Genomic DNA, 18,115 nt, shown 5'->3' with positions numbered 1-18,115 from the left:
TGTTTACAGGCACAAAGCAAGCAGATGTCCAAGTGTTACCTATTGTGCCTGTAGTTTGCTGTGAATGCTAAATTGCAAGTGTGGAATTGTGCCTACAGAATGAAAGGCTAGGTTGAGAATTACCTTAAAATTGGGCCCATGAAGTATTTAAGCTGGATCTCACAGTCTTTTCAGATGTTGAACTGCCGCTACTTCAGTGGGAGTTATACCTGCAGAAAGGCTGCAAGATGGATCCCACCAACTCTAAAATCCAGATCCCATGCCTGCTTATTCAGAAGAGCTAGGATCAAATGAGCAGTAATAGTTTGTTTCTTTAGTTCCAAACAGAGTCCATTTAGGGGGTCCCTGCTCCGCCCCTCCACACACACACTGATACTGTAAAGTGACTCTCTATGATGCGTCATGGAGAGGGAGGCTGCTTGGCCAGTGCTTGCACACACAATGCAAAACCTCATGGACAAAGCAGGAGACGACTTCAACTATTTGCTCATCATAGCCAGCCAGAACAGATGTGGCCCAGTTGCAGGGATATCCTTGGGTTTGACTCTGACTTTGGTTTTAGTCCTGAAGATTCTATAGCCTGAGCCTGCTCTGCTGACTTCACTTGTAGTTTAGCATGAGCATCACCTTCTGACTCTAACTCTGCTCACTTTTTCAGGCCTGGCCTCAAACTTTGCAATTATTCAGCCTCAGAACTGCTCTGTTCTATTTTTAATAAGAATTCTGAAGTGAAACCGCATCTGTAGGTGGTACTGCACAAACAGGAAGAGCTCAGCACTGCCGAGTCAGTTTGATCAGATATCAAAAACACCTTCAACTTTTGACCTTTCATAGCTCTGCAAAGTCCTAAATTCTGTCTAACAACAAAGAACTAAAGGGATAATTTATATAAATAAAATCATATCCTCTTTCATTGTAATATAAACCAACTTTTAATAATAAAATGTTCTAGCATGTATTTAATGAGAATAACACATACATTTTAATGTAAAACAGTGCACAGTGTAAATGCCCTTAGATCATCTTCTATGCGCCTTTAATGTCTGTATGAACTGCATACATGTAGGTCAGGATCCTCATCTGGCAGTTTAAATCAGATCCACTGAAGTCAACAAAACTATGCTGATTTACCCCAGGAGAGGATACTGGCCCCTATGTTTTTACTTCTTGGGTGTTTCAATAGTTTTTCTTTACATATCATTACAGTTAATTTTAAGTTAGGGGATTTTTCAAGAAATATCATTCTTTTCAACAGCAAATGGCAAGATTAAGTCTTCCAAGATTATGAAGAAGCACAAACTGCTTTGAAACAACGTTCTGCTGATCTGACTGCAGTGCAATAGATTCTACAGTAACTGACGCCTGTGTCTGAGATGTAACAGGAGACTGACTCACATAAGCCTCAGCTATGGACTGAGGTGGGTCAGAAGGAATACTGAAAAGTAAATAAAACAAACAAAAGTGTGTTCTCTCCTACCCCTCTCCCCCCCCCCCCAAAAAAAATCAGTCTGAGAATGAAAGAAACAAAAATGTTAAAAACATTTAATAATTCAGGAAGCCAACACAACCCCTCAAAACTCGTAGTAAGTTATTTTGTGCTAGTTGAAGAAATCAAATTAAAAAAACCTTCACAGTCAGGTGGGAAGAGATGATTTTTAACTTTATATTTGGGATGGATTGGATTGTTAACCAAATAAAACTGGAGTTCATTAATGCCCGTTCAGCACAAAAAACAAAACAAAAGAAAACCTTCATTCTCTAGAATGTCCATCATGCCAAACAGTTCCTGGAGTCTCCCAACAATGAATGGTTTTAAAAGAGACTATGGCTTTTCTATAGCGAGAGACAATAATAATGTTAGGTTCCCCCACTGCTGTGGAATTTTGTTAGATATAGGTGAATCATTATTAAGGCACTCACTCCAAAAGAACATTATTTCTGGCCTGAGACTGCTGACATTCTCAATGAGTATCAGCCAGTAATTTGGAGAAAATTACTGCACTAATGCTAATACTGATAGAATGGAGAACAATTTTGAAATAGGAAAAAAATAAAGTACATTATATACATGATTCCTTTTTCTTTTAACTTAAAAGCCTTCCTAATACATTTAATAACTGTATTAAAGACTACTTAAATATTGAAAGATTTTAAATAATGTAGAATTGTTTCCAGTAAACTGGGATTAGCTGTGTAATTGCCAGCATATTGGTCCCATTTTAAACAATATAATTTTTATTTAAATCTTGTATATATAATAACATGATCCAAAACAGATACTCTACTCCACATAAATAATTATAGTTCTTCTGACCTGGTTTTAAAAACTACATCTGTTCAAATAATCAGAGTATAGGACTGCAATTTATTTTCTTTGTAATTTCTCCTAAAAAATCCTTCATTGCCAAACTCTCCTGTAAAATATTATTGTATTTCCAGAATACATAATAGACCATTAGTAAAAAATGTTAATCCCAAACCTGAACGCTACAGTAAGTAAGAGGAAGTAATGGTAAGAAGTATTATGGAATGTATACTTTGCAGCATACAGAGATTGGTTCTCACTGGGCTGAAGAGGAAAACGACTCTAGAAGAAATACTTTATATTCATATGGAAATAAACCAGAAACTTGAGCTACTCATGGTTCAAAAGTGCAGGTCAGTATGTTAAATCAGTGGTATTTCTGATGCTGTTACTCAAGACCACTGACCATAATTATGCTGGCAATTAAATGGATGCCGGATACATTATTGGGATAGTAGATGTGCTTCGTCTTGCTTTTGCTTTACGGATCCATAACTTGAAGGCCACAACTTTCAGCCAGTAGCGCAGCTGAGTCATTAGTAAAGCTGCAGTTTCTTGACATGGAATTGCTATTCCTTCTGGGCATTCTGGCAGAAGGCAGTTCGTTTGTCTCAGCTCAAGAGTGTTTATGGTTAGAGAACTTCTCCAATAAGCCAAGGAACCGTAAGAATCTTTGCCCATATACTGTAGGAGTTCTCAGCAGGTGGGCGTCGCAGATTCATCTCTCACCGAACACGAGACACCCAGCACCATATCCTCCCATCTCCATTTAACACCACCGGTGTCAGTTGACATGGGTCCTCGGGCAGGGTTGCTTTCAGCTGAACATTTTATTGACTCCATAACATGGGTGTCTCTTTCATTTTTATAAGTCCCCATCTAAAGGTGGCTGACACAGCCTGTAGAGTCTATAAGGGAGGATTAAAAGTTGGTGTTACATGGAATAATGATAATAAAAAGTTGTTAGAATTAGCATGTGACATTCAGCTTCTTTATCACTCTAAAAAGCACTCATTGACCGGATTGACAGGAAAGATTCAGCTCGTTGTAATTATTAATCATTTCACAAACTAAATGTGCCACTAGAGAATTGCTAATTAAACCACAGAGGTGTTATCTTAAAAAATGACTTTTATTTTTGAGACCTTACTCCACCCCTGTGCAACCCAAGTCAGATTTTGGCCCTTAGCAGTTGGCAATCCATAAATTATGATTTTCACTAAGTTTTTTATTATTTTTCCTGGACATTTTTAACCGAGACAAGTCTCATTCCACTGTGATGCCATTCAATGTACTTGTCAATAGGGTTTGATTTCCTCTTGTTTACAGAGACATTTAAAAATACTAGAAATTGGAGATGAAAAAATCCCCATTTTCAGCATCTTGTCTAGCTCCCAAATATATGACAGTTCCCTGTAGTGTATTTTCCAGGGCTTTGGCCAGTTTAAGTTTAAATAACTCAAATGATGGGGCCTTCCATAACTTCCCTTCCAAGATTATTCCACAGTCTAACAGGCCTCACTGCTAGGAAATGTTTCCTGATACTTAGCCCAAATTCAGTTTACCTGAAATTAATGTACTTTTGCTCATTTTCGTTCCATTTAGTCTTATGCACTTCACACTGATAAAACCAAATAAGAACCTGTGTCTCTAGGCTTTTCAAATGCAAGTTTTCTAAAATGAATGGCTCTTTAAAACCCTAAAATCAAATATGAGGCTTTTCTCTCCTTCACTCTACTTTGTAAATCACAAGTACAGCTCCAGTGTTATTTATCCTGAATTACTTCAAACACATTCCACCTTTAGGATCATAAAAATGGATAATAGGTAATGAATATTCATTAAAAGGGGGAAATGTCACGGCTGCTTGAATTGTGATGCTTGACATTTGGGATATGGCACAAAGTCACATTTAGACAGTGCATATTCATCCCTTATGGAGCTGGTACTCAGAATCCGAGAGGGGGCGAATGTCGTAGAACCAAAATATTGTTCCCTGTGAAAGGTCTCTGAGAAAGCAAAACCAGGCCAAACTGTGTTACAGACAACTTCACCTCAACCACTGTTTTGATGCCACATGCTTGAAATAACTTTCTACAAGCACCTAAAGCTGTGGTTCCCAAACTAGGGGCACCGCTTGTTCAGGAAAAGCCCTTGGCGGGCCGGGCCGGTTTGTTTACCTGCCGCATCGGTTCGGCCAATCGCAGCTCCCACTGGCTGCGGTTCACCATTCCAGGCCAATGGGGGCTGTGGGAAGCGGCGGCCAGCACGTCCCTCAGCCGGCGCCGCTTCCTGCAGCTCCCATTGGCCGAGAGCGGCAAACTACGGCCACTGGGAGCGCGATCGGCCAACCTGCAGATGCAGCAGGTAAACAAACGGCCCGGCCTGTCAGTGGCTTTCCCTGAACAAGTGGCGCCCCTAGTTTGGGAACCACTGACCTAAAGGGTGCAGTTGTCACCGAAGGTGGGGAATTATTTAGGGTGGTCCAATGGGGTATAGGTCAGAGAAACTGGATGAAAAGGAAAAACTGACACTGAAATATACTATGATCTAAGCCCCATCTCATAGGGTTTTCAAAAGTGGATCAGATAAAACACTATAACAGAATAAACCTGCACTATCCAGGAGGAATGCTGTATACCTAAATGATCTTTTCCACTGCTCATTTCAAGGGCCAGAGCTGACTTGCTTTACTCAAATGAATCCCATTAACTTCCATAGGAGCAGATGACTTCCACTGGCTACTTGCCTAGCCGAGCAGGATTCGGCCCTAGCATTCTATGAATGTTCAATGAAGCTATAATGGAACCCTCCTCTCTCTCCTGGGTCTGTTTGGGAGGAGGTGCGGGAGACAGAGAGAGGGGAAATGGGTTAAAAAATCCCTCTCAGAAATAAAGATAGTAAAAACCACCTGAAATTATGTCCTTCAGGGAGACACAATGAGTATCTTCAGCTCCTATTGGAGTCAGTGGGATTTGCAGGTGTATAGCACCTCTCAAGATTTGACCCTCAGACAACAGAATGGCAATAACTTTGGGCAATTGATTCTTCTAGAAATTGCATCACCATAAATTCACTCTGATCTGAACTGCTTGCTCTTAAACCCACTCTGCAGTAAATCATGAGACACTCAGGCTACTCCAGACAGTTCATGGGCGCTCTGGCCAAAGTATTCGCTCATGAATTATCTTTGCATAGTTGCAGTCGGATCTGCCGTTCAAGAATTTCTGCTCCTCAGCATTCCACAGATAACTGACAGCCACTGAGCTTTAGCAACGCATTGCCATTGTCAAAAAAATCAGCAGTGATGTTTTATTTAGACAAAACAAGTTAATGGTGAGTGACAGGGGATTTGAAACAAAGCTTTTTTAAATACTGGTGCACTTGGTTTAGTATAGTGATGGCTGGGATAGTTCTGTGTATTGCTGCTGAAGAACTTGTCAATTTGAGAAGGAAATGTCACAGCTGGGTGCAAAGATGCATTGCAAATACTCAGATAACACATACTGTATATAACCTACCGGGGTGCAGACTGCGGCATCTGATCCATCACTTTGAGATTTTTAGCAGAGATTTCAACCCTGGGTCCCTAAGGAAACACAGAAATTATGGCATTGATAATATCAATAAAACATCTGACCCTTAAGGGAAAATATTGTAACAGGAGTCTGATTTCTATCTGACAATCCATTAACTACTTTTAGTAGCTCTGGGATCCACTTGGTAGGTACATCAGCCATCTGCGTTTACTTAAGATGACAGAAGTCCCAAAGCACTTTACAAGCACTACTGTCTAACACTAGGAGATTGCCACCATATAGCGTTGTATGCATGAGAACACATTATGGAATATACAGGATGTATATAAGTACACTATATGGCCTACATTTCAAACACCGGCCTCCTTTTCTTTTGTACATGTTTATACACATACTTTACAAGGGCATATGCCTGCACATTCTGTACATTTTTCGAACATCTGTGCACACAATTTAAATAATGTAACCCTAGGTATGCACTTTAAATAGCCTAATGTCCACACATGCAAATGTTAGAATTTGCTCCTGCAAAGTATGCATGCAGTTGTACATATTTTACAATGTCTGGATGTGGGTGTGTATATGCACAACACACATCTCCACAGAGAAATTAACTGGTATCTCCACAAAAAGAGATCCCAGGGATTAAGATAGTGGCATGCAGGTGATCCAACTAAGGAAGTAGTAATAGGAAGAACCTAAATACTCACTTGCTTTCTCATGATGTCTGTAGCCTGCATGATACATTTGGGTAAAAGTCCATGACTTCGAGCCAGTATGGCTGCTTGTTCCAGGGACACACTCAATGTACTTCTGGACATGGGTACATAAGGGAATGATAATCCACAAACCATTTTTTAAAATTACTTATGAGTTTTAACAAAGTCTCGAGTTACGCCTTTTAACAAAGCTATTTGGCTAGTAACTGCAAATTAACTTGGCCACTACACCATTTTTATGTTTACTTTCTGGCTTCCCATATAAAAATATATAACCAGTTCTGCAGCCCAGCTCAGTGACACCTCTCCCACACCAGGTAAGCTCAAGAAGCTACACTGTCGTGATTTCAGATGGCGCTATCACATGGCTGTGTCTCATTGCTGGTGGTTCACATCAGTGCCTTCCATGAGCTAAAAATCTTCTGAAAATGAGTTATTTTTAACACAGAAATTTTGGGCCATTTAATAAAATGGTTTTATTAGCATGTACAAAAAAAGATTTTAAAACGGTTTATTAGAGGAGGTCACCTCTGTGATCGAAAACTGTGTTGACTGAAAGACATTTGCTCTATGCCCACCCAGCAAAGGTTCTTAGTAGTTGCATTGGGACATTGAGTCTCAACCACTGTACGGCAGTGCTAGAAGTCACAACCCCCGGAAAATAAACCTTGCCAACAGAAGGGCTTTTTTCATTCTCAGTTGTAGGGGCCCATCTCTCGCTAGCAGTATGTAACTGGCTCAGATGCGTTGCTTAGATGCTTAGATTCTTATACAGAAAAAAAGTTAGTATCACAACAGTACCACGGAGGGTTTCTTAAATCTCACCTCTGCATCCCAGTGCCACACACGGCAATCTGACAGGCTCCGAGGCGGTAACAGAGCTCTGAGGATATAGGCAGCAGCCCAGCTCCTGGGGTGTTACTACTAGAGTATCCCGACTGGGTGGGTTTTGTAATAAAGGACTTCATCAGTCTGCACAGCTCATCCATTGCATTAATGGGGCGAATAAGCTACACAGGAACAGTGAACACATGCATCAGTGGCATATTTACTCCTTCATTTATATAGACTCTTATAAGAATTTTTTTCCTATGTCTAATACTCTATGGTAACAGCTCCTTGGTAGATCTAAAGTAACGACTATTCACAGTAGATATGATTTTCTGCACAAAAAAGTGAGGACTTGGCAAGGGTTTGAAACAGTCTGTTGCAAGTGAACAGAAATCATATCAATCTACTTTCCAGTATATGTTAATAACTGCACTGACAGGGGAGTCCCTGAATTGTCTCCACTATAATAAAAACACCCAAATCTCGGTTTGCTTCTACAGCATGCGCAAACATTCACATGAAGCATCTGCCCCAAATACGACTGTGTTTACTGTGGAATTAAGCTTTAGGTGAGGGCCTGGGAGATGTTGCTTTTATTGTACTGTATATTGTGAACAAAATTCTCAAAAAAATAGACTTAAGTGATCATTTCTAAAGTGATTGCAGGCATCAGATTTCTGGGTGACAGAACTCTAACTGATCCTCAGATAGGCTGATTCAAGATCTTGGGGCAGGGTGTGTCTATTTGTTCTGTGTTTGTGTCGCACCTAGAGCTAGAGAGCCCTAGTCCATGACTGGGGCTGTAAGGTGCTACCACAATATAAATAATAATAATAATACCTGGTCAATCTTCACTGCTGTTGTAGTGGAATCAGTAGGCAAGTTGGATCTCTCAAGGTAAAATGTCCTGCAATTAGCCATTAAGAATCAGATTAGTTGGTGAGCATCTCACTTCACTAAGTACTGCATAACATCTCAGATGGATATGAAAGGGAAGTCCTGTAGTCCAAGATGGTGTATTTTCTTACTGAAACACTTGGATTGTTTCTTTCTATAGTGATTGAAGACTAACAAAAAGTCTTTTTAGTTTAACTTTAGCTCCAGTCAAAAATCTGAAGTCCCAATTGGATGGAAATTGTTTCTGACACATTCCTATATTCCAGGAGGAGTTTACAATTAAGGCTATTTTTTGCTAAATAATTTAAGAAGTTTTCAATACACCAAAGATTAAAAAAAAACACCTTCTGATTAAAAAACAACATGTGAAACTTAAATGGAATATCTTCTTTCCTAGAACTCTCCTTTCCATATCATTGGCTTCTCCAAATAATCACTGTGTAGAAGACATGAGGCCACCAGGAAAGAAAAATCTGTCTGTGAAAGGTCCTGAACAAACAGCACCCTTTTCTTTTTTTATTAGGGGATGGGCGGAGAGGCACATTACCTGAGTTTACGGTAATACTGCTGCACTTTTTCAAGTGAGACGCCATTAATCTGTTGCGGGAGTTCTTCTAGAGATGAGTCACCTGGCTGTGGCTGGCTATCTGGGCTTTCAAGAGCTGGAAGGAGACAAGATTTTTAATAAATATATTACTCTGATTGTCTCTCTAGTTCATCCCCCTACTAGGTAGCTGCCAAAACATGTCAAAGACCAACCATGTGAAAAATAAGATGAATTTATTTCCCTCAGTGGGGATGTCTTCTGTGAACCACAGTTTTCATTATGACTCCTCAAAGGGCAAGAGGTACTATGGTACCAGATCACTGGAATATGGTCATAGTGTTGTTGCATTGAAGGAAGTATCCTATGCTGGATGCCGCAATGCAGGACAGTGAATTAGCTGGTCCACAAGAGGTCCCTTGATTTTCAACCCAGATGATTCTATGAATACACACATATGTGTGCACAGAAAATGTGTCCCTTAGAAATCCCAGTCTGTAGCATAGGAACATGGACATTTCCAGACTAGATCAGACCCATGGTATGTCTAGTCCAATATCCTGTCTCTGATTAGATGCTTCAGAGGAAGGTACAAGAAACCCCACAGTGGCATCTGTGGGGATAATCTGCTCCCCACGAACATCTCAACCTAACCTTCTTACAGCATATTAACCGCCCACCCCAGAGTATCAGATTATTATTCTGGGGAGAAGTTAATTTTTGCCTCTTAAAATATTTTCAATGGAGTTGTCAGTTTTGTTTCAATAACAAATTTATAGTCATTCCTTAATAATGAACCTTAAAATGTTTAGCACCTAATTAGATTCACATCACTTGTTTTTCTTGGTCAAGAATTTCGTGGGCACCTTTTGTAAAGAGCACCGTGTGCAGCTTCAAGCTTCCCCCATTCTGAAAGCGAGACGGCAGTTTGGAGAAGTAGTAGCTGTCAAGGTAAAAGATAATCTTCAAGGCCTGCCGACTTCCTTCAATGTGGTAGAAGACATGAGTATCTGGGGAAACAAAGATAAAGACGTTTGTGTTTTTCCAAAACAGCTGTGAGAGACTAGCAGTGTCTGCGCATGTCAATCCATTTAATAACATCTCGTTACTGAAATGTTAGAAGTGGTAGTAAGCGAAGGAGATGCTGTGCTCAGAAGAAGCACGTTGTTTACAAGACATGCCATCAATTAACATGATGTTTGATACCATCACGCTGATTGCTTTGCTTGTACATCAGATCCCTTTCCCCCACTGTGTGTCTCTTCTCCTCTCAGATTTCTAAACACTGTGGAGCAGGGACTGTCTACTACTCTGTATCTGTACATCACCTAGCACAACGGGGCCCTGTTCTTAGCTTGTCCCTAGGCACTACTGCAGTAAACATGGTTAATCCTGTCATGTGAGCTTGTACTGGATAAACACGGCAAGAGTGTGTGTCCTTTCCCTTGCCGAAAGGCTGGTGAATTATAAACATCTGTCTGGAGCTGCTTGCCCCAGCTGTCGTCTTTCCACATGCTGGGCAAGAAACACAGGCAGGGCCCAGTGGTTCCCAACTGTAGAGAATTTACAAGTGGCATCATTAGATGAATGTAGGCAGTGAGGCTGACACTACTAGCCCTACTATCGTGCAGTCAATTAACAGGTCTGGAGGCAAGGTCCTCAGGAATTACCCGCAGTTATGATTATAATTTCTGTTACATTTTAGCCACTACAGTTGACAGAGACATAAATACTTACTATTCCAAATGTCAGACTTAGAAGGATAAGGGGCTAAGGAGATGGGATTTGAACCTGCAGGTTTGAATCTAGATATTCCAAAATGGATAGTCAGTCTGATAAAAGATAGCAAGGGATACTCATCTCACTAAGTCTCTCCTCCTTGCTCATATGAGGCAAGTCCTAGCAGTAGTCCTGGTTATGAAGAAAGCTGATTGGCTATGTTGCTTTCCTACCTGGTCCAGAGAACAGGGAGAGCGGATGTGAGTGACCATTTTAGGGCCCCATCACGCAATGTACCCTTGGGTGTGGTGCTGCGTGGCTTTAACTCCCATTACATTCCGTGGAAGTTGTGGGAGTGCGGCACTTCACAAGAGATGCTCAGCACCTTTCAGGATTGAGCACTTCTGAAGGATTTAATATCATGGAGTAAATTAACCAGGAATACAAGCAAGAAAGAAGAGTTCATAGAAAAACCTAAAAAATCTCACTAGCTACGAGGCTTTCGTCCAGCTGCTTGAAATAAAAGGCAACCTTATCCAGCTCAGACAGAGTGACTGGGATGTCTTCTAGCATGATGCGCTCTTCTTTCTGAGGTGGAGAGAAACAAACATGAATGGGTAATCTATCCAAAGGGAGAGTTGAGGCAGAAAAGCAGAGACATTAGAGGTGTGGAAAACTGCATGGTTCAAGAGACTGAGAACAGGGAGGGGAGAGCGAATCTTTCACCAAATCCAGCCCAGGTCAGTAATGAATGAAGGTTGTTTCCATTTGACAACTGTGTGAAATGAGCTTCGGTTGCTTCAGCCCAGTTCTTAGTGGACAGGGGTTCACCACTATTGGTAATATTGGCCCCCTTCTTGGTAGACTCTGAAGGAAGTCAAAGCAATGAACGGATCTTGGAGAGTAAACTCCCTTCTCCAAAATGTACCCCCCTCCCCGCATACTACCCTGAGGATGAAGCCAATTAGTTAGTTAGGGTGAAAAATATCTGTGTTCTCACATCTCCTGCAATTTCAAGGAATAACACAGCTGTGCACTGGATTGTATTTAATTTAACACATTGTCCATGTTTCTATTTAACAATGGGCATAAAATGTGTCTCCCTCATAGCTCTTGCTTTTGTCAGACCTGATTTCCCTTCATAGCTTCACACTCATTTTCCTTCTAAAATTATTATTTTAGCTTAGATCCTGCAGAAGTTGGTGGCATTTGCCTGAGAGCTTCCTACTCAACACAGGCCAGTGGATTTTACGAGTCCTGCCCTTCTCAGACCTAGACGTGGTGCCTCCAGGTCAGGCTTGGCCCACATAGTTAGGGCAGCATGACAGGAAGCTTTTAATACCAGTGCCTGGGTTGCCCCTTCACTCAGCACATGGAGGAAGGACCAGATCTGCAGTTTGCTCTTAGCTCTGGGAACACCAAGAACCACTTTTGTCTGCTTGTTGAAATTCATTTTCTCACCAGCAGAGGTCAGGTCACACACACTTTCCCAGCAACTGTGAAATCAGTCCACAGTAAAGAAGGCAGCATTACTCCAGACAAGGAAACCTCTCTGGCAAAATACCAACCTGCCCCTTCTCTATTGGGCAGGCTGTCTATTATCTTTCAGTGGTGAAATGTGTTCACCTGGCCCAGGCCAGTAGTTTAGCATTTGTGGGGATCAGTGTGTGATGGGTAGGACATTAGGATAACAGCGGATTCCTTGAGGGGGTAGGAGTTTCCATATAGATAAACCTGGCCAGGAGGTGAGTAGGAGGAAAGTGTCTAGGTGACCTTGAAGAGGCCAAGAGAGCCAGCATTCACTGGGGAACTGTGAAACCCACTCTTTAGAATCTCTCTTACCACACTGGGGGACAGCAGGGACTGGTAGTGGAGTAAAACCCCAGTGGCCGCTATCTGCTCCAGCCACTTCCTGCTGGCATCCCTGCTGCTCTCTTCATACTCCCCATTGTTATTGTATCTGTAGTTGAGAGCAGCCAGCAACTGCTCGGAGAAAGTGCAAACAGCAGCCACGAGGGACTGGCAGAAAATGACATCTCGTCTCAACTGCAGCTCAGTATCTGCCAGAGAGAAGGGAAGAGAGTCACAAAGGAGTCAGAGGGAGTTTGTCTGAGATGGAATAGAAGGCAGTCTCTGTATGACCTTTGATTTGAGCTGTCACCTTGCACGGGCTCCTGTTATCTGTCTCCTATTGGGAGTGGGTAGAGGGGGGGTGTGTGTGTGTGAGAGAGAGAAGATTTTCCAGCCCAGTCTTCCTTTTGTTTCTCCCAGACAGATGCCCTGGGCCTATTTATCCATTTGTCTGGATTACAAGGGCTAGATGAGGCTCCCCTGTGTCATCAATGCCAGACCTGGCCTGATCCCCTTCATTGACAACTGCATTCATGAAGCAGGGTCTCCACTATTAGCGATGCCACTTCCCTTACCTCCCACGTTAGGAAGGTTTCCCAGACATGACCGTCCATTAATGGTACCATTTGGTTCATGTTTGCCTGGGGGAATCTCCACAGTGTTAATTGTGCTTCCACTGAGCTTGCCAGTCAGTCTTATGCTGGCCAGATAAACTGTGTCACACTTCAGGGGACTGTAGATTGTACAAAGAACATGCAAAGGGCAGGAAAGGGAAGCACATGAATAAATGAAGAGAGGCTTCCTAGGCACCTTGGGTTTCTCCTGATATGCAGTAGGTAGGTTATAGCAGCCTCTCTTGTTTCCAAGGAAGTGTTTTCTGCAGAACGAAGCTGAATACATCACACCGAGGCTTTGAAGATACAGACTATTTTTATAAAGCACGGAATGCAACAATGAAAGAACTAAGACAATCAAGACCAAGGGCCAGTTCCTCAGCACAGGGCAAGTCTCCTTTGCATCACTAGAGGTGAAGCAAAGAGGGCTCAGAGCTGCTCTGCAGACAACGGAATCTGTAGATGATGTAAAGGTGGCACAGCCAGCTCTACACCACTTGCTCCTCCACCCTCTGTGAAGGGTGTTCCATAAAGGGCTGAGGAGGAGGGATAGGATGGGGCGGAGCCAAAGCCATTATAGCTGTACTTTATACCAGGGGTCGGTTTGGACCCCAGCCGGCCTCAGGATTGGGGGAAGCACAAAGGTGGCTTAGAGCCACCTTTGCCTCCCACCCTCACTTGGAGCAGCTTAGAATCAAGCCTCAGATTTTCAGCCATCTTTTAAAATGATCCAGCAAATGATGAGGGTATATTATTTGTTATTATGGATTGCCTTTTTTACAGATACAAAATATGGCTATTTAAATGTGCCAATGAAGTAACTGCATAAATAGGGAGAGAGAGTTATCTGATTTGCCAGTGTGTGTTTTTTCCCCTTGTAATAATGATGCCTGCAATGTATACTGATACAAACTTAGGGTACGTCTACACTGCAATGTAAGTCCAGGGTTCAGATTCAGACTCAATGCCTAATCCCACCCCCACCTTCCATCTGCTCACAAATTGCACTAATCAAGGGTTCAGGCCAGGGTCCCAGGACAATATAGGGGGGAGGAGGGTCCAAGCCTGAGTCAAGTCAGGTCCCAGAGTTCAAGCCCAAATTATTTGCAGTGTATACACAGCCCCACTGGACTCATGTTCTGGGAATCTGCCAAAAGTGTCCCCCAATCCCAAGGGCTGACTATTTTGTCCTCTGGACAGTCAAGTTTGGTGGACAATCAAGTTTGGTGGACAATCAAGTTTTCCCACACTACACCATGAACAAAAAACTAGAGTGGTCCCATTTTGGGAGGGCGCAAGGAAGTCTGGGATATGGGTGGTTGGACTCAGGGCCGTATAATGCAGTGTAGATGCTGGGGCCCCACGTTTCAACAGGTCCTAACCTAGGTTACAAATGACTGTAGACTCTCAAGCGTGAGGTTAACAAACCCAGGGTTTACTACCTCAGTGTCTTCTAACCCTGGGCTTAGATTGCTGTTCAACATAGCCTTAGGGTCTTAGACTGCTCCTATTAAAATCAATAAGAAAACTCCCATTGTCTTCAGTAAGGCAGAATCAAGCCCTTAGGACTTTGATATGTAAGTTTGGCTCTTGTTAACACTAAAAGAGCTTATATAGGTGCACTGAGGAAACAATGAGCTGGTTAAAGAGGAAATGCACATCCTGAAATTATACACAGGGCAAAACCCAAACTCCTTATCTGGGTAGTCTGCTTGAAAAGAATGACAGGCCCACAACCTCATCATGAATTGTGCAACAGTGTCTCGTTTTTTGCTGCATGTCTCCACTGCATCAAGAAACAGTGGAGAACTGAGAATGAAGCTTACTGAGAATGAGGCTTACACAAGGGGAAGAAGATGAAGAAAGGGCAAAGGGATATGGTGTTTGATGACATTTACAGCATGCTTGGTGATACAGGAGCATAAGCAAGACTGAGCAAAAAGGAAGTAGGAAAAAGCTGCCCAGCATGAGGAGCACAAGAGATGGCATAATGTCATCAATAGTGCGGTTGAACCAGATTTGCAAGCACACCACTAGTTGGATAATGTATTGTGATCTCTGTAACAGGAGAGAGCGATTCAGACATAGGCATGCATGTACACGTGCCGGCCAAACTACACACTTTAGGACATCTGTCAGCATGGCAAAGTTTTCCACCAATACCCCAAACCAGAAGCCCTTACCTGTGCATTTTAGCAAGGCCAGAAGCAGTTGATTCTTCCCATCTAAAAGAGTAAAGAGAAGGAAGGACCTGATAAACATGATGCAAAGGTGGATTTGATTGTACCCTGCTGACACCTCTCTCCATTTCTATTTTGTCTAGAGTTAATCCTCACTAAAAACCTTTGATAAAACAGGGAGTGAGGAATAAATCAGGATCCTTGATAGATTAAATGCTCCGTCGACTACCATGAATTATGGGGAACAAATTGCACATGTGGAGGAATCCCTACAGAGGTGACTTCAGTGCTGGGACTTGCACTTGAGTAGACACCACCAGACTCAGTCATTCTACCTGAATCCTACTGGTGCTTTTTAAGCAAGACGTTTTTTAAATGTAATGGTTCAGGGAGTTACAGGGACTGATTACACCCATCTTCTTCACTCATCTCCTTTCAGAATCTGCCTTTTTTCTATTTCATTTTCTTCAAATGTTTTTTAAAATTACACCAGCAAGTAAGTCACTCTGACACAATTCAGTCCCTACAGACTTCGGAAGTAGACTAAGAGAATTAGAAAAAATTCCTCATGATCATTCAGTCACAGTTGTGGTGCTGCAATACATCATCACTGGGAAGAATAATAACCCACTCTCCCCACTTCCCTCTAAAATCCAGGTCTATTTATAACCTATATTTCAATTACCATATTAAATTTAGGGGACAAAATTAACCGCCAGACTGGATGACCAGAAGTCTACCTAGCACGGCATCTTGTCTCTGACGTGGCCCCTATCAGCAGCTTCCAAGGGAAGTGCAACAAAAACAGTGCTTAATTTGTGCCAGGGCTTGCCAGGGCTGAGCACCTCTAGGCTTGACAGTTAATAGCCCCAGCACCTCTGGGCTTGCCGTGTCAGTTATGAAAGTGAAAAAATTCTTGAGCCCTAGCACCTTATTGCTTGAGCCTTGGCACCTCTTTCATACAAATTAAACACTGAACAAAACTGTGCACTAGACAGTTACAGAATAACCTGCCCCTTAGGAATGTTTCCTCCTGACCCTGATAGCTAAGATGTTGGCTTATGCTCTTTAGCATGAGGGCAAAAATAAAGCAAGAATTGGATATTTCAAACCCATTCCATTTTAATATTTTGCAAAGTTGCTGGGCACTTAGGGAAGGAAGATTTTTCCATAGATACAATTTGTACCTTAACAATCAGGTATGGGCCAAAACCAAATGTCAGAGCAACCCCAACCAGTGGAAATGTTTGGCTCCAAAGTCTGCAACTGGTTTTTAGCTCCCTAATGAACTTCAACAAAAACGTCGGATCAGGCCCCTCCCCCTTTTTATTCACTTCCATGAGTTTTACAGTTTTGCTCATCTCTAGAAACAAAACAATCCTTTAACACTGAAACTGATAAATGACCACCCCGCATTCACAGACCTTCCACATGTTTTTGAATGGTTTCAACAAGGTTCTTGATACGGAGTGGAAGGTTCCAGGGATCTTCTTGGACACTGAATTGAATATTATTCCGGCACCTTATCGTGGTTTCTTCCTTCTGTTTAAACTCTGCCGCAAAAGAGAGAAATTAGTCCAGCCAGTGGAGAGATGCCTCAGAGTAGCTCATTAGCTATATAATTTTCATATAGGCCTAACCAATGAATACACCACCTACAGCAACCATCACCAGTGAGGGAATTTCTTAAATGGGCCTGATACAGATGGAAAAAAAGATTGCTATTTCCTATAGTCTTGTCAAAAACAGAGTCCTAGCTTGTTATATTTTCAGCATCATACACAAAAATTAGGCATGCGACTCACATGCACAATACACTGGAACTGTGTGATTAACTTCTTTTGCAATATATTACAAATATATCCCTGAGCACCACAGCTGCAGAACTAAGCTCAGCATTCCCCTCTGGTTCTCTCTGTCTCTTCTAATGTATAGCCAAGTGTGTCTGTGTCACCTCCTGGGGGAAATCAGACCAACCTTGAGATTGACTGTCACACCTCCTTAAGGCTGGTTTCAGAGTAGCGGCTGTGTTAGTCTGTATTCGCAAAAAGAAAAAGAGTACTTGTGGCACCTTAGAGACTAACCAATTTATTTGAGCATAAGCTTTTGTGAGTTACAGCGCACTTCATCGGATACATAAAGATGCATCTGATGAAGTGAGCTGTAGCTCACGAAAGCTTATGGTCAGATAAATTGGTTAGTCTCTAAGGTGCCACGAGTACTCCTTTTCTTTCTACTTAAGGCTGCGGCTGCTGGGAAAGTATAAGCTAGTTAATATTCTGCTTTGCTTCACCAGGTAGAAATCTATGTATTTTGAACTGAAGAGGGTAAATTCTCTTCCTTATGATGCAGTTATGCAGTTTAGCCAAACACTCTGGTGTCAGTGATACTGCGTGCCAAATTACTGTCTCCAAAAAGAGACAGAATGATTTGCAAATTCTCACCCATCACTGAGATGTGACCATGGCAAGCTCTCCTTTTCATGCTTATTTCCAACTCGGGACTGCATTAAGAAGGTAATTTGGGAAAAGATTCCAGCTGACTATAATCAGGGCTTGTCTATTCCTGTAGTGTGATTCCCAGTGATTAATATGGGACCATCCTGAAGCTGCAGTGAACTGAAAGGCTCTTTCAGTGCAATTGATCCAGTTTGAATAGACAAGTCTGTGTTTAAGTGAAACAAACAAAATAAAACTTGAAGGAAATATATGCAGGGTGGCTGCTATTTCCTTACTGCATTCAAAGAACGTGAGGGCAGTGATAGGTACTCTACAGCTGTTTAAATGTCACAGGAACATGGCTTTTCAAAACATTTCCACAGCGTTCACAGGAGCCTCTCCTAACTCTGAAGAAGAGTGACCATGCAAGTTGCCAATGTAGCTAAAAATAGGAGATAAAAGAAAGAGAGAGAGCCCT

At 42.1% G+C, this 18,115-nt stretch overlaps 1 protein-coding gene across 3 annotated transcripts in view; it reads right to left on the bottom strand.

Annotated features, from left to right (window-relative positions):
• Positions 1–947: 947 nt before the first annotated feature.
• PREX1 (phosphatidylinositol-3,4,5-trisphosphate dependent Rac exchange factor 1) overlaps positions 948–18,115 on the bottom strand; it is a 221,193-nt gene continuing 204,025 nt past the window's right edge. Inside the window, exons 30-40 of one of the 3 annotated variants that reach the window (XM_074970042.1) lie at positions 16,624–16,752; positions 15,203–15,244; positions 12,397–12,614; positions 11,043–11,142; positions 9,702–9,845; positions 8,839–8,953; positions 8,235–8,301; positions 7,389–7,573; positions 6,555–6,657; positions 5,827–5,894; positions 948–3,213 (exon numbers count right to left, since the gene is read on the bottom strand). In XM_074970042.1, the coding sequence (XP_074826143.1) occupies positions 3,171–3,213; positions 5,827–5,894; positions 6,555–6,657; positions 7,389–7,573; positions 8,235–8,301; positions 8,839–8,953; positions 9,702–9,845; positions 11,043–11,142; positions 12,397–12,614; positions 15,203–15,244; positions 16,624–16,752 (1,214 nt within the window). In that variant the 3' untranslated portion in view covers positions 948–3,170. The remainder of the gene's footprint in view (positions 3,214–5,826; positions 5,895–6,554; positions 6,658–7,388; positions 7,574–8,234; positions 8,302–8,838; positions 8,954–9,701; positions 9,846–11,042; positions 11,143–12,396; positions 12,615–15,202; positions 15,245–16,623; positions 16,753–18,115) is intronic. The other 2 variants (XM_074970041.1, XM_074970040.1) reach the window with 2 other exon arrangements.

This window comes from Natator depressus, chromosome 13, assembly GCF_965152275.1.
Source record: "Natator depressus isolate rNatDep1 chromosome 13, rNatDep2.hap1, whole genome shotgun sequence".
Taxonomy (NCBI): domain Eukaryota; kingdom Metazoa; phylum Chordata; order Testudines; family Cheloniidae; genus Natator; species Natator depressus.
The sequence above is the reverse complement of the archived record's forward strand: the minus strand, read 5'-3'. Positions and strand labels throughout refer to the sequence as shown.